General features: G+C 39.8%; 1 protein-coding gene across 1 annotated transcript in view; it reads left to right on the top strand.

The window, feature by feature from the left end:
• Positions 1 to 13,854, top strand: part of SNAP91 (synaptosome associated protein 91) — a 120,233-nt gene that overhangs the window by 35,280 nt on the left and 71,099 nt on the right. The window contains exons 4-5 of the mRNA XM_075202707.1: positions 4,146 to 4,248; positions 5,162 to 5,255. Of these exons, the coding sequence (XP_075058808.1) occupies positions 4,146 to 4,248; positions 5,162 to 5,255 (197 nt within the window). The remainder of the gene's footprint in view (positions 1 to 4,145; positions 4,249 to 5,161; positions 5,256 to 13,854) is intronic.

The following is a 13,854-nucleotide window of genomic DNA, read 5'->3' as shown; positions in this document are numbered from 1 at the left end:
GTTGACCACAAGTTCTCAATGGGATCAAGGTCTGGGGAGTTTCCTGGCCGTGGACCAAACCTTTAGATGTTTTGATCCCTGAGCCACTTAGTGATCACTTTTGCCTTATGGCAAGGTGCTCCATTATGCTGGAAAAGGCATTGTTTGTACTGTTCTTGGACGATTGAAAGAAGTTGCTCTTGGAGGATGTTTTGGTACCATGCTTTATTCATGGCTGTGTTCTTAGCCAAGGGAGTAGGCTCACTCACAATTTTGCCTAAGAAGCAACCCCACACATGAAAGGTCTCAGGATGCTTTTTTGTTGGCATGACACAGGACTGATGGTAACGCTGACCTTTCCTTTTCCGGGCAAGTGTTTTTCCAGATGCCCCAAACAATCTGAAATTCATCAGAGAAAATGACTTTACTCCAGTCCTCTGCAGTCCAATGCCTGTACCTTTGCAGAATATCAGTCTGTCCCTGATGTTTTTCCTGTAGAGAAGTGACTTTTTTGCTGGCCTTCTTGACACCAGGCAATCCTCCAAAAGTATTTGCCTCACTGTGCGTCCAGTTGCACTCACACCTACCTGCTGCCATTCCTGAGCAAGCTCTGCACTGGTGGTGCCCCGATCCGCAGCTGAATCAACTTTTGGAGACTGTCCTGGCACTTACTGGACATTCTTGGGCACCCTGAAACCTTCTTCACATCTATTGAACCTCTCTCCTTTCAGTTCTTGATGATCCGATAAATAGTTGATTTAGATGCAATCTTACTAGCGGCAATATCCTTGTCTGTGAAGCCCTTTTTTGTGTGCAAAGCAATGATGACTGCACGTGTTTCCTTGCAGATAACCATGGTTCACAGAGGAAGAACAATGATTGCAAGCACCACCCTCCTTTTAAAGCTTCTAGTCTGTTATTCTAAATCAATTAGCATAACAGAGTGATCTCCAGCCTTGTCAACAGTCACCTGTCTTAACAAGAGAATCACTGACCTTATGTCAGCTGGTCCTTTTGTGGCAGGGCTGAAATCCAGAGGAAATGTTTTTGGGATAAAGTTCATTGTCCTTCTCCTTCTGGAGCTAAAGAACTAGTTCCCCTAGGGAAGCTTAGGTCGAACTCTGGGAGAAAAGGGGAGTAGTTAGGCCTGAAAACCCTTGCTCCCTTAGGAGGCCTTATGGCTCCAGGGGTCGGGATGTCAAGGTCTCCTGAAGACCATTATGGGGAATGGGGAGGAATGGGGTCATTTTCCTTTTAGGGATGGGTCCAAACACCCAATCTTCCAGCCCAGTCATTGCAGTGCACTGAGTGATTGCACTTCAATAAAAAACAAAGATTGCTAATTTCTTTGACTGCTTATCAAGAACGTGCATTATATAGCTAAGGTTGACAGTGTGCTTGTTAAAGTCAACAAAAAATGTGGCCTCTTAACTTGGAATAGATGGTGGACAGGGAGGCATTGTTTTCCTTTGACTGAGGTGTCTGCCAGGCTGAATTTGAGATTGCTAGAGTCCTTGTCTGTTTGTGAGCATGATCCAAAGCAGGCTTTTCCTGATCTAGACCACCAATCTAAGAGGAGCGAGGAGCAAGCAGAAATCAGTAATTTGAGGTCATGTAGCTGGAACCTGGTACATTTTGTACACCGACCGGAGAGCTCATATTAGACATCTGCCTCCAACATTGCAGACCATGCACCTCCATTCATAACACAGTGAAAGAAATAAACATGAGACGTGATATATGCTCTGCTACTCGCCTTGGCCGCTATGTTTAACGTCCTCTTAGCACCTATTGTCTCTCACTACTCCCTAGAACAGTGTTTCCCAACCCTAGTCCTCAAGTACCCCTAACAATGCAGGTTTTCCATATATCTTTGTTGGAGCACAGGTGTATTCATTACTGACTGACACATTTTGAAAGATCCACAAGTGGTCCTAATTATATCACTGGTCACCTGGAAAACCTGCACTGTTAGGGGTACTTGAGGACTAGGGTTGGGAAACACTGCCCTAGAATGTAAGCAAACAGGCAGTGCACTCTACCCTATGTTTCATGTTTGTCCACTCTGTCAACCTTGTTATCCCTGTCCCATCTTATGCTGATTGTATTTTATGTTATGTTATGTGATTTGTTCGGTTAATTACATCCATGCATTTATTATTTTGCTCAACTGTATCCATATTCCTGTCTTTATGTACACTGTTTTCATGTATGTCATTTTTATGTTTGTCAGGTGCTACAGACTCTGTTGCACCATATAAATGGACATTGATATATGCTCCTGTATTGCCAGTTATTAATCAAAGTGAGGAGGGAGATTATATGCTCAGATCTCAGTATGATATATTCATTATTCTTTTCACTATTGGAGCATTTTATACTACTTATTAAATGTTGTACAGAATATGTAGTCTGTCAATTAGTCTTGCTCTGTAAAGTGAACTGACTAGATGATCAATTCTAACACTTGGGTCACTTACATGAAATGGATCATAGAGGATGACACCAAACACTGCACATTTATGTATTGGGTAATTTGGCTTTAGTCGAAGCTGCATTTAGCCATTTTTTTTTTTTTATTTTTTTTTTTTACAAATGGTATCTGAAGTGGTTTATTTGAACAAAGGACATATCAGTATGCATGTTAGTGTAGTTATGAGTACTTTTTCTGGTTAATGTACTGTCAAGTTACAACAAACTGATTGGAGATGTATAAAATTGCTGCAGTGCTAAGTTGAGCATTTGTCATGTTTTATTCATAGTGCTGCATACGCTTTTTTATGATGATGGAATGCCTGTTACAGGCAAATGTATTCTCTATATGAATCTTGTAAATGTTAGAACCAGAGCACAAAATAAGTGTATTTCATATGAAAAATCACAGCACACCGATGATTTGTGGTTAGAGACATAAATGCCCAACTTCTCAGGAGAAATATATATATATATATATATATATATTTATTTGAGGCACGCACTAGCATACAGATACAGTACAAACAACTTTATTTTATGGCATGGGGTGTTTGCGCCAATGCTGTCCTATTAAGGCTAAGACCCATTCAACATATAACAGGGAGCACACACTGTCTTTTTCCCCCTTCAGCACATACTTCTCCTCACTACACTCTCCCCCTACAGAACACTATGTCCCTGCATATACACAGACCTTCACTTACCAGGCTTCCTCACTTGTCTTCTGTTGGCAGCGAGTTCTTCTCACTGCTGCTCCTCGTTGACACTTTTGGGATGTGATGATGACATCACGCCAGACAGTCAGAGGACGGGGGAGGAGGAGAGGGGAAAGGGGGAGGAAGCTGCACATAAAGGAGGGTTGAGGAAGCGACAGTGTGGTGGAGGGGGGAGAGGCAGTTCTGGGTGCATGATCAATAGTAAGTATTTAAAAGAAAAAAAAAATCTTCAATGCTGCTGGCGCAGAGACGCACCCCCCCCCCCCCCCCCCCCCCCCAGCGCCCCAGGCTGCAGCCTGATCAGCCCATTGTTTGATCAGGCCCTGAGCATAAATAATCTGCTTTTGTAAACTAGTAAATGATATGTTTAAGACTGTACTTAGTGTGTTATCACTTCAACTTACCACATACTTTAAATGTACTCTACTCTATTCCCTGTACACTCGGTCTCTGGTCTTGTGGTGTAGCATTGATTTTTCATCTTCGTTCTCTTATCTGATAAGAAAACTGATTAAAAAGTGTAAATTAAGCAAGTAATCTTTGGATTATTTGTTAGTTTATAGAAGCAGGCCATTTTGTCTGTTTGCTTACTGAGCTGCAGGAAGACCAGTGTCCACATACATGCGCTTTTTGTTTGTTTTGCTGTAATGCAAGATATTTGTTGGAGATCTCACAATTATTGGTGGATGTGTGTCACACCAAAGATCTAAAAAGAGCAATATAACCGAAAAGATTAACTGTAACCATCCCGGATTATAAAAAGGTAATTTTGATTGCCCAGTACTAGAAAGTAACTATGTAGCTATTTGTGGGGGTAATTTTCACTATCCTCAAGGGATCTTTTTGCTGTATATGGTCATGTTTATCAGAAATCTTTTATGTATGCGATTTGTGAAAATATCTTTTTGATTTTTATAAGATTGTTGTGTGTACATTACCTTTTTTTATAGTGCCTTTTTTTTTTCTCTCTCCCAGGTTATGATATGTCCACATTTATTAGGCGCTACAGTAGGTATCTCAATGAAAAAGCATTCTCCTACAGGCAAATGGCATTTGACTTCGCCAGAGTCAAGAAGGGGTATGACTTTATCTTTTTCTGAATGTGGTGCATCTTCTACAGCCAACCATTTCATAGGATACAATTCATTTATTTGTCCATTTATAAATCATATGAATTATTATATCTCAAGTGACACAAACTCCTGTAAATGATATCTTTAGAAACTGTGCTTAGCAATGTTATTGCATTGGTTTTCACTATATGCGCTTCTGATTTATACAAAATATACCCCTGCCTCTTACAATAAAGTATCTCTACTGTAAATTATAAATATAAGAAGTTACTAAGAAATTACCATATAAAAGCAGGAGGTAGCAGGCAAAGTGCTATTTATACAGGTAAAGGAAATCCAAGAGACTTCTAACAATTGTACAGTAGGAAATGAGTCTGTTTTATAGTGCACAGCATGTCTTAAGGAACAGGTATGTGATGACATTACATTTTGCATTTTTATATAGATATTGTGTACAGGAGTATATACATATATATTAACTTCACTCAGGTGCTGAACACTGCCCCTCAGTAAATTCAGGTAAGAGCTTGGCAAGGGAGCTTCAGCTTTGCACTCGATACCAGAGCGGGGCCAATTCTGAGCATGTGGGTCTGTCTAATGCTAAAAAGGGGCCCCTGGTTTGCAATTCCGAGCGTGCGAGAGTCTATGCAGGGAGGGTGACCAGGCATTGCTGGGTTTCCCCCAAACCCTGTAGTGGTGGAACCCGTGCATTGGAGGCAGTTCAGGCATTAGATTCCCTTATGCATTACAGGAATCTTAACACATTATTTTGGCCACCAGTCTTGTACTCTGATAAAACAAATGATAACATTTACCATTGATTTCCAGGACTCCATTTGCAGAAAGTGCTACATTATCAAATATTTTAATGAAAATATGTATTTCTTCCAGTGTTAATTTAACATTGTCTCTTTCCAGAGCTGAAGGAGTGATGAGGACAATGGTGCCAGAAAAGCTACTGAAGGGTATGCCAATACTACAGCAACAGATTGATGCTCTGCTTGAGTTTGATGTGAGTTTGCCACCAGTTTGATTACTATATATTTATTTTTGCTATAAATCCTGTGTTATAGGAGTTTTCCACAATGTGATGTATATTGGTAGAGGCCTCTTCCTGTGTTCACCCCACAGTTTGCTTAATGGAATGGGTGAGAGTACATGTTCTAAATTGGGACCTGTGCTGGATAGCTTCTACAATGTTGTATGAAAGCTGTTAGAGGGAGTCTATGGGCAAATTGCCCAAATAACAGTTGGCTCGTGGCTGGGTGAGCACTATAGCTGTCCAGCAGGGAGCACCAGGCACACTCTGCATTGGCCAAACCGTGCAGGTCCCAGGGGAGGTGCCTGTGTAGAATGGGGAGGAAAACAACTCTCTAAAAAGTACGCTTTTGTTGCTTTTTGAGACAGGTGATGTTTAAAAAGATTATTCACAAAAGGGCTTTTCTAATGTGATGTTTTACCTCTTTTATATTTTTTGGGGTAGATGCTGTACCTCCAGTACATGTTGTTTAATTAGTATCTACTTGAAACCTTAAATTATCCAGACACAGCTGCCAGTAAAAGTTTGCATCGTTTAACCATGTTTTATTCACTGAAGAGAAATTCGGGTATAGAGGTGAGGTTAGGACAAAGTGAAAAGTTGCATGTAAAAAGTAGAACTATTTCTGTATGGCTTACTTGTAATTCAACTGGTTAGTAGTATGCCTTTAAATGTCAATTAAAATGGTTTTAGTACAGATTATATGTAATCCGATTATAAAGGATGTTGGCCAAATCAAGACAGGTTTTAAAACTCTGGACTCTTGCTGTTCTGCAATGTTACTTTTGAAACTTAAGAACCATTATAGGAAAGAGCAGTGTTATTACTGGCAGTAGAACTTTAGACTGTAGTGGACCTGGGCTTAAGAGTGCACATTTTAAAACTATGTTGTAAATTTGATTTGGTTTAAATTCCAGTGACTGCAGCTTGTGAACATGCACTTTATGGAATTACTTTACTGTTTGTTCTATTTGGCATGAGCTGCATATGTGAAAAACTATTTTCACAGAACAGTGCAGGATTTGGTACTAAATATCAAGAGATAACCAAATAATTGTAATATATAATTAATTGTCGATGCACTGTTCCAAGGTACTGAGGAGCTGCACTTACGTGGGTAGCACCAGTGCAACAGATATTACAATCTTTATTTTTGATTGTATATAATATATTGTCACCACAAATAGTGCATATTTTTTTCTTTAATCGAAAATAAATAGGATCACATCTTAAAGATTGTAAGGTGACTCCATACACTGAGATGTTTGTTGCACAGAAGAATAGGCTAATTACAATTACAATGCATTCTACAATATGATCGTGTTGTGAAAAATTCTTCCCAAATGCTTGACTTTCCAGCAATCCAGTCTTTCTTATCTGTCCAACTTGTATTGTGTATCCTCTATACACAATACCATTTAGATATTGTACACACATGCATAAGCAGTGTGTTTTGTTTTTTTGTTTGTTTGTTTTTACTAGTGCTGTTGTGCAGGCAAGCTATGTTTACTGCTATGTTTTTTCATTCAGTGATTAGTCACATGCTTGTAGGTCATTTTGGGGCAGGTTTTATCGGATGCTCCTTGGTGCCAACTGCTTTAAATAGCAACCCGTTTCATTCAGACCTTGCCAGTTATAGTGATCACATTCTAGCGTTTCCATGCTTCTCTTCTCTCCTGTTCTGAATCCTGTCTGCTTTCTGATACCGGACTTTGGCTTGTGACCCCGACAATCCTGTTTGTTGCTTGGACCCGAACCTCAGACTGAGACCCTGATTACCCTGTTTGCTATCTTGACCGAACTTTGCTTATTGCATATTTATCACTGCTCTGCTTCTTGTTCCATTCTCTGGATTCTGAACCTCACACTGCATACCTTGGTTATAGACAGCCACAAGCAAAATAGTGGAGTTTTTAGCACAGACTCCTTTGATTGCCCTGCAGCTAATTGACATCATATATGTGGACTTCTTGATCCATTTTAATATTGGTTTTTACCATTTTTTATTTTTTTTGTGGTAACCCATTAGCATCCTGATTACTGCAAACAAGCATTTGCTGCTTGCCAATGTTGTTATATAGACAGCTATTTGTGTATTTCTGTGGTTGCTATTCCCTGACCTGTCGTCTAGCCAAAAAGCTCTACTTTTCTATGCTACTCTTCCTATTGTTCCTGCTTTACCAGGTTTTATCAGTGGTTGTGCTGCTGCACACTGTCACAGCAGAACTGGCCAAACACTGGAATTACAATTGTACATTACTTTATGGTTCACTATACTACTCAGTACAGTCTAGTACCAAGAGTAGTACTGATTGAACATTCTGTTCCATCATCCATATCTGCTACATCAGTTTATTATCTTTGCTTGTATCCTATTGTGCCAACCTACACCTACGTTATCACTACTAGAGATTAAGTCTAGGGACAACACAGTACTGGCGAACATATCTAGTTCTGTGGGAATGGGTGTTGCTATAGGTGACGAACTTGTCAAGATCTGTTCTGATAATTTAGCAAACAAAGATTTTTTGTCAATATGTATAATGTGTGAGTATATGTATATACTCATTTACTGACTGTTTCTGTGGCTATTTATAGGCACATTTATGAAAATTGGTACACAGGTAGCCAATCAGATTATTGCCTCTATTTACTAAGCTATATTACAACTTGTTGTGAAAATCTGGTTTCTATAGGTTACAGTATTTTTTTTTTGCAAATTACTTGTTTACCAGTTTTCAGAAATGACCCCCAATCGGTCCTGAAATATTCACGAAAACTGTCATACAGTCATTCTCTGGGATTCTCAGAACTTTTCATGTTTTAGGATCAGAAATTAATTGTTTGTGTAGTAGTGATATTGTTGCAATGTTGAAGGGGATGCTGGTACATATTTGAATGTCAGGCTGTTGTATTCAGATCTGTTCCCAATATTACAGATTGATTTATTTTTATTATGACCACAGTGTTCCGCAGTGCTGGTCAGTGAGGAAATCAGGGCATACATTAAACGGGGACATATAAGGTATACAAAATAAATGCAGCTTATGAGAGAGCTTACATTCAAATAGCAAAAGGGCTCCGCTATCTTCAGAGAAGTGAGAGTGGCTTGGAGTTGAGATTTGGACAACTATGAGAGTGTGAGTAGTATAAGTTGGAGTAGGGTAAGCTCTAAGAAACCGTTGACTTTAAGAGTGCTTAAAGATTTAGAGGATGGAGAAGAGTCAGATGTGGTGTTGAATTCCATAAGTGTATAGTGGCAGGGGAGAAGTCTTGTAGGCAGGAGTGAGAGTTGGTAATCAGAGGAGAGATGTAGGTCAGAGGTAGATCTAATCTCACATTTTAGAAGAGTATTTTGAGATGATAACTTCAGAATTATGAAAGGGTGTTGTAGAGTGCTTTGTAGGCGAGTAATTTGAGTGGTATTCTAAATGATATGGGAAGCCAGTGTGTAGGGATTTACAGAGTGGTGAGGCAGATGGGGAACAGCTTGAGACGAAGATCAGTCTTACCACAGTATTTAGGATGGGTTAAAGCAAGAACAGATAGGCGAGTATACTGCCAGATATGAAGAGGTTGCAGTAGCCTCAAGTTGTTTGCAGAGAAATAGCGTGGTTGTTATATAGAGAGTTAGCAGGAGTGGAGAATTTGGGAGGGAATATCGTTAAAAGGGCAGGTTGTAGGTGAAATGAGTGTAGAGACTTTATCAGTTATTGAGGAGAATATAATAAAGGTAGATTGAGGAATGTAGGAAAGGGTGGATGGGATATTCAAGAAGTAAAGTAGGTTTGCAAGGCGAGAAAATTTAATTTATAGTATAGGAAGTTTGCTGTGAATTGAGATTTCCTCTAGTCATGGTCCTCTGTCCGAGGGCACTTTTGCAGGTGGCAGATCTGTTTGATGTGCCATGGTTGAGGGTTGAATTATCGGAGATTCTAGCGTCTATTTTGTAAACCTTGGATATAGGGCTGGTTTTCTATTTCTGCTTATCGCAGCAATAAAAAATTACCTATTGGCATGATTTATCAATAAAATCTCGCAGAGGCAATTGAGCTAGATTTAGCTGCCTTGCCAATATTACGGCTTGCCACTCCACCAGGCCAGTCTTGAGGGATATGCATGTGTACCGTGGCACTGATAGCCTGGACTTGAGCTTTCAGTTCCACTAAGTGACAACAGAAATGAAATAAAAAACACAATCTCCAAGGCAAGAGTAACCAATGTTTTGGGTAAGTTGTAAGTAACATAGTAACATAGTTGATGAGGTTGAAAAAAGACACCAGTCCATCAAGTTCAACCTATTTTGGATCTCCTGCGATCCTGCACTTATATTTGAAATTAATCCAGAGTAAGCAACCGCCAATCTGTTTCAATTGTGAAAAATCCCCCCAGACTCAATATTGCAGTCCTATTTTTACCCTATATTTACTACTATCCTTCATTTTAATTAACGGTCGTACACCTTTCCGCTAAAAATTTGTCTAACCCTTTCTTAAACATATTTATTGAATCTGCCATCACAACCTTCCCTGGCAATGAATTCCATATCTTGACTGCCCTTACTGTAAAGAACCCCTTCCTTTGCTGGTTGTGAAATTTCCTCTCCTCTAACCTTAGGGGATGACCACGTGTCCTGTGTATGGTCCTTGGGGTAAAAAGTTCTCATGAAAGCTCTCTGTATTGACCCCTAATGTATTTGTACATAGTAATCATATCTCCACTTGGACGCCTCTTTTCTAAAGTAAACATGCCTAAACTGGCTAACCTTTCCTCATAACTTAATGACTCCATACCCTTTATAAAAAAAAAGATAATTTGGAACTAGAAAGGGTTCAGAAAGGGCGACAAAATTGATAGAGTGGTGCCCAGAACTGTACTGCATATTCAAGATGAGGTCTTACCAATGATTTATATAGTGGCAAAATTACACTGTCTTCCCTTGCATCTATGCCCCTTTTTATGCATGCTGATACTTTGTTTGCCCTTGCAGCTGCTGCTTGACATTGAGCACTATTGCTAAGTCTACTGTCTACGAGCACTCCCAAATCCTTTTCCATTATAGATTCTCCTAAATTTATTCCATTTAATTTATAGATTGCGTTCTTGTTTTTGATCCCTGAATGCATAACCTTACATTTATCTGTGTTAAACCTCATATTCCATTTGGCTGCCCAATCCTCCAGTTTTTTTAAGTCCCTCTGTAGAGAAGCTACATCTTGCTCTGATTTTATTACCTTACAGAGTTTAGTGTTATCTGCAAAAATAGAAACTTTACTCTCTAAACCATCACCAAGGTCATTAATAAATATATTAAAAAGGAGTGGCCCCAGCACGGAACCTTGAGGTACTCCACTTAAAACTTTTGACCAATTAGAAAATGTTCCATTTATCACAACTCTCTGTTCCCTATTCTCTAACCAGTTTTCGATCCAAGTACAAATTTTGATTCCTAGACCCAGTTCCCTTATTTTGTAAACCAACCTCTTGTGTGGCACTGTATCAAAGGCCTTTGCAAAATCTGAGTAGACCACAACTACTGTACTATCATGGTCTGAGTTCCTACTAACATCCTCGTAGAAACTAATTTGATTAGTTTGACATGACCTATCCCTCACAAATCCATGTTGATTCTCACTAATAATTTTATTGCGTACCAAGTAATCCTGAATACTGTCCCTTTAAAATACCTTCCAGTAGTTTCTCCACTATTGATGTCTGGCTCACAGGTCTATAATTCTCTGGTTGTGATCTCGTCCCCTTTTTAAACAATGGCACCACATCTGCTATTCGCCAATCCCTTGGTACTGAGCCTGATGAGATTGAATCTCTGAAAATTAAGAATAGCGGTCTAGCTATTTCCGAGTTGAACTCCATAAGGACCCTTGGGTGTATGCCATCTGGACCTGGAGATTTATTTATCTTAATATTCTTCAGTCACCTTTGGACTTTACTTGACAACCAAGTATTAATTAATGGCATGGTTTCATTTCCATTTTTATGTATTACTTCTACCATTTGTTCCTCTCTGGTAAATACTGAATAAAAGAAAGTGTTTAATACCTCTGCTTTTTCCTTAGTATCATTTATCAATTCACCCATCTCGCTTCTTAGGGGTCCTATATTATCTTTTTTAATCCTTTTGCCATTTATATACTTAAAGTAAGACAAACCCCAAAAAGTCTTTTCTTTTGCAACGTGCCTTTCATTTTCTAATTTAGCCAATCTAATTTCCTTTTTGCATGTTTTATTACATTCCTTGTACCTACGGAAGGACTCCTCTGACCCTTCAGACTTAAACAATTTAAATGCACGCTTCTTCCTTTGCATTTCTACCCTTACCTTTTTATTAAGCCACATTGGTTTAGACTTAATTCTTTTACATTTATTTCCCATAGGAATGAACTTATACGTGTATGTTTCCAACAACATTTTAAAGACAGCCCACTTTTCTTCCGTATTCTTTCCTTCAAAGGCTTTGTCCCAGTCTATGCTCTTTATAGACTCCTTTAGCATATTAAAATTTGCCTTTCTAAAGTTTAAAGTCCTAGTTGATCCCTTATACCGTTGTTTCTGGAAACTAATTTCAAATGAGACCATATTATGATCACTGTTTCCCAAGTGCTCCTTTACTTGAATATTTGATATTACGTCTACATTGTTTGTTTGTTATTACTAGGTCCAGTATAGTCCGGTTCCTAGTTGGTTCCTCTACTAATTGGGACATGTAATGGTCTTTTAGCGTGCTCAGAAACCTATTTACCCTAGCTGTACCGCAGGTCTCAGTACTCCAATCAATGTCCGGATAATTAAAATCCCCCATAATTAAAATTTGACCTAGTTGTGTAGCCTTTTCAATTTGCTGTAGAAGTTGGGCTTCCTCAATCGTACTAATATCTGGCGGTTTATAGCATATCCCTATCAGCAACTTCTCTGAACTTTTTCCTCCGCTGGATATTTCCACCCACAATGCCTCTATATTATCACCAATATTCTCGTATATAACTTCCTGAATACTTGGTTTTAATTCTGGCTTAATATAAAGACATACTCCTCCTCCCCTTTTATTTACCCTATCCCTCCTGAAGAAAGAATAGCCTTCCAAGTTGACTGCCCAGTCGTGTGTATCATCCCACCAGGTCTCCGTAATACCTATAATATCATACTGCTCATTCATTGCTACTAGTTCTAACTCCCCCATTTTACCTGTCTGGATTCTTGCTTTTGCAAGCAGACACTTAAGTATATTGCCTCCCTTAGGTATTTCTTTTTGCTTTAAAAAGGGCCTCTCCTTATCGGCTATGCTTCCCTTTCCCCCCTCTCCACCCCCTTGACTCTTGTTAAATTCCTCCTTACTACTCTCAATGTCTATCCCATAAATACTTGCTTGCCCCTCCCCCCCGGAGCCTAGTTTAAAATCTCCTCCAACCTTCTAACCTTCCTCTCCCCTAGCACTGCAGCCCCCTCCTCATTCAGGTGCAATCCATCACGACAATAAAGATGGCAACTGACCGAGAAATCTACCTTGGATGTCCTTGCCTTAAGTTTGCGACCTATGTCCCTGAAATCATTCTTTAGGACACCCTTTCTTCCTCTAACTCGGTCATTGGTGCCAACATGCACCAAAACCGCTGGGTCATTCCCAGCCCCTCCCAACAATCTGTCCACCCGATCCGCAATATGCCGAGCCCGAGCACCCGGGAGACAACACAGTGTTCGGCATGCACAGTCCCGGTAACAGATTGCCCTATCTACCTTCCTAATAATTGAATCACCTACCGCCACAATCTGCCTGGGTCTCTGAGTAACTTTGGTCCCCACTATGCTGGAGAGACCATTCCCCTGGTTGCTAGAGAAAGCAATCTCATCCAACTCTACCAATTCTGAACTGCCTTCTACAGTATCTTCATCCAATCTGGCAAATCTGCTGGGATTGCCTAGCTCAGAACTGGCCTGCCTCTTCCTCCCTCTTCTACCCCTAGTAACTGTTACCCAGCTGCCTACCTGTGCATCCTCCTCTCTCTGCTCCACCCTCTCAGCTAACGCATTAACGGTGAGCTGTAAACTCTGCTCCAGGTTGGCAATGTCTCTCAATGTTGCAATGGTCTGCTTTTAGATCAGTTACCTGGGCTTCCAAAGAGACCAATTGCTCACATTTCTCAGAGGTATAAACCTTGGAACACTTGCTCCAAGTGTGCATACATATGATAAGATATGCATTGAGTGAGATCATCAAGCCTGCTACCACTCATCTTATTATGGCTAACCTAACTTCTTATAGCCTACAGTGAACTCGAGTGTACTAACCTTCGCTAGCCACTTACCAGATTAAACCCCTTCCTGGATTCAACTCTTTACTGGATCTAACTCCACACTTTAAACAAAACAGCACTTGAAATAAAAAAAGCAGTGAAATCACAAGCTCAATGAAATCGCTTACTACCTCCTGTTAAATAGAGCTTGCAAGTATATGATAGGAGTTCAGTATGCTACAATCTGTACAATGTCATATATCAGGGTTTTGACAAAGCACTAGAGGCCACAGACAATTCGTAAAGTCAAACAGCGCTTCAAT

Source organism: Mixophyes fleayi, chromosome 3 (assembly GCF_038048845.1).
Source record: "Mixophyes fleayi isolate aMixFle1 chromosome 3, aMixFle1.hap1, whole genome shotgun sequence".
NCBI classification, from domain to species: domain Eukaryota; kingdom Metazoa; phylum Chordata; class Amphibia; order Anura; family Limnodynastidae; genus Mixophyes; species Mixophyes fleayi.
The sequence above is the reverse complement of the archived record's forward strand: the minus strand, read 5'-3'. Positions and strand labels throughout refer to the sequence as shown.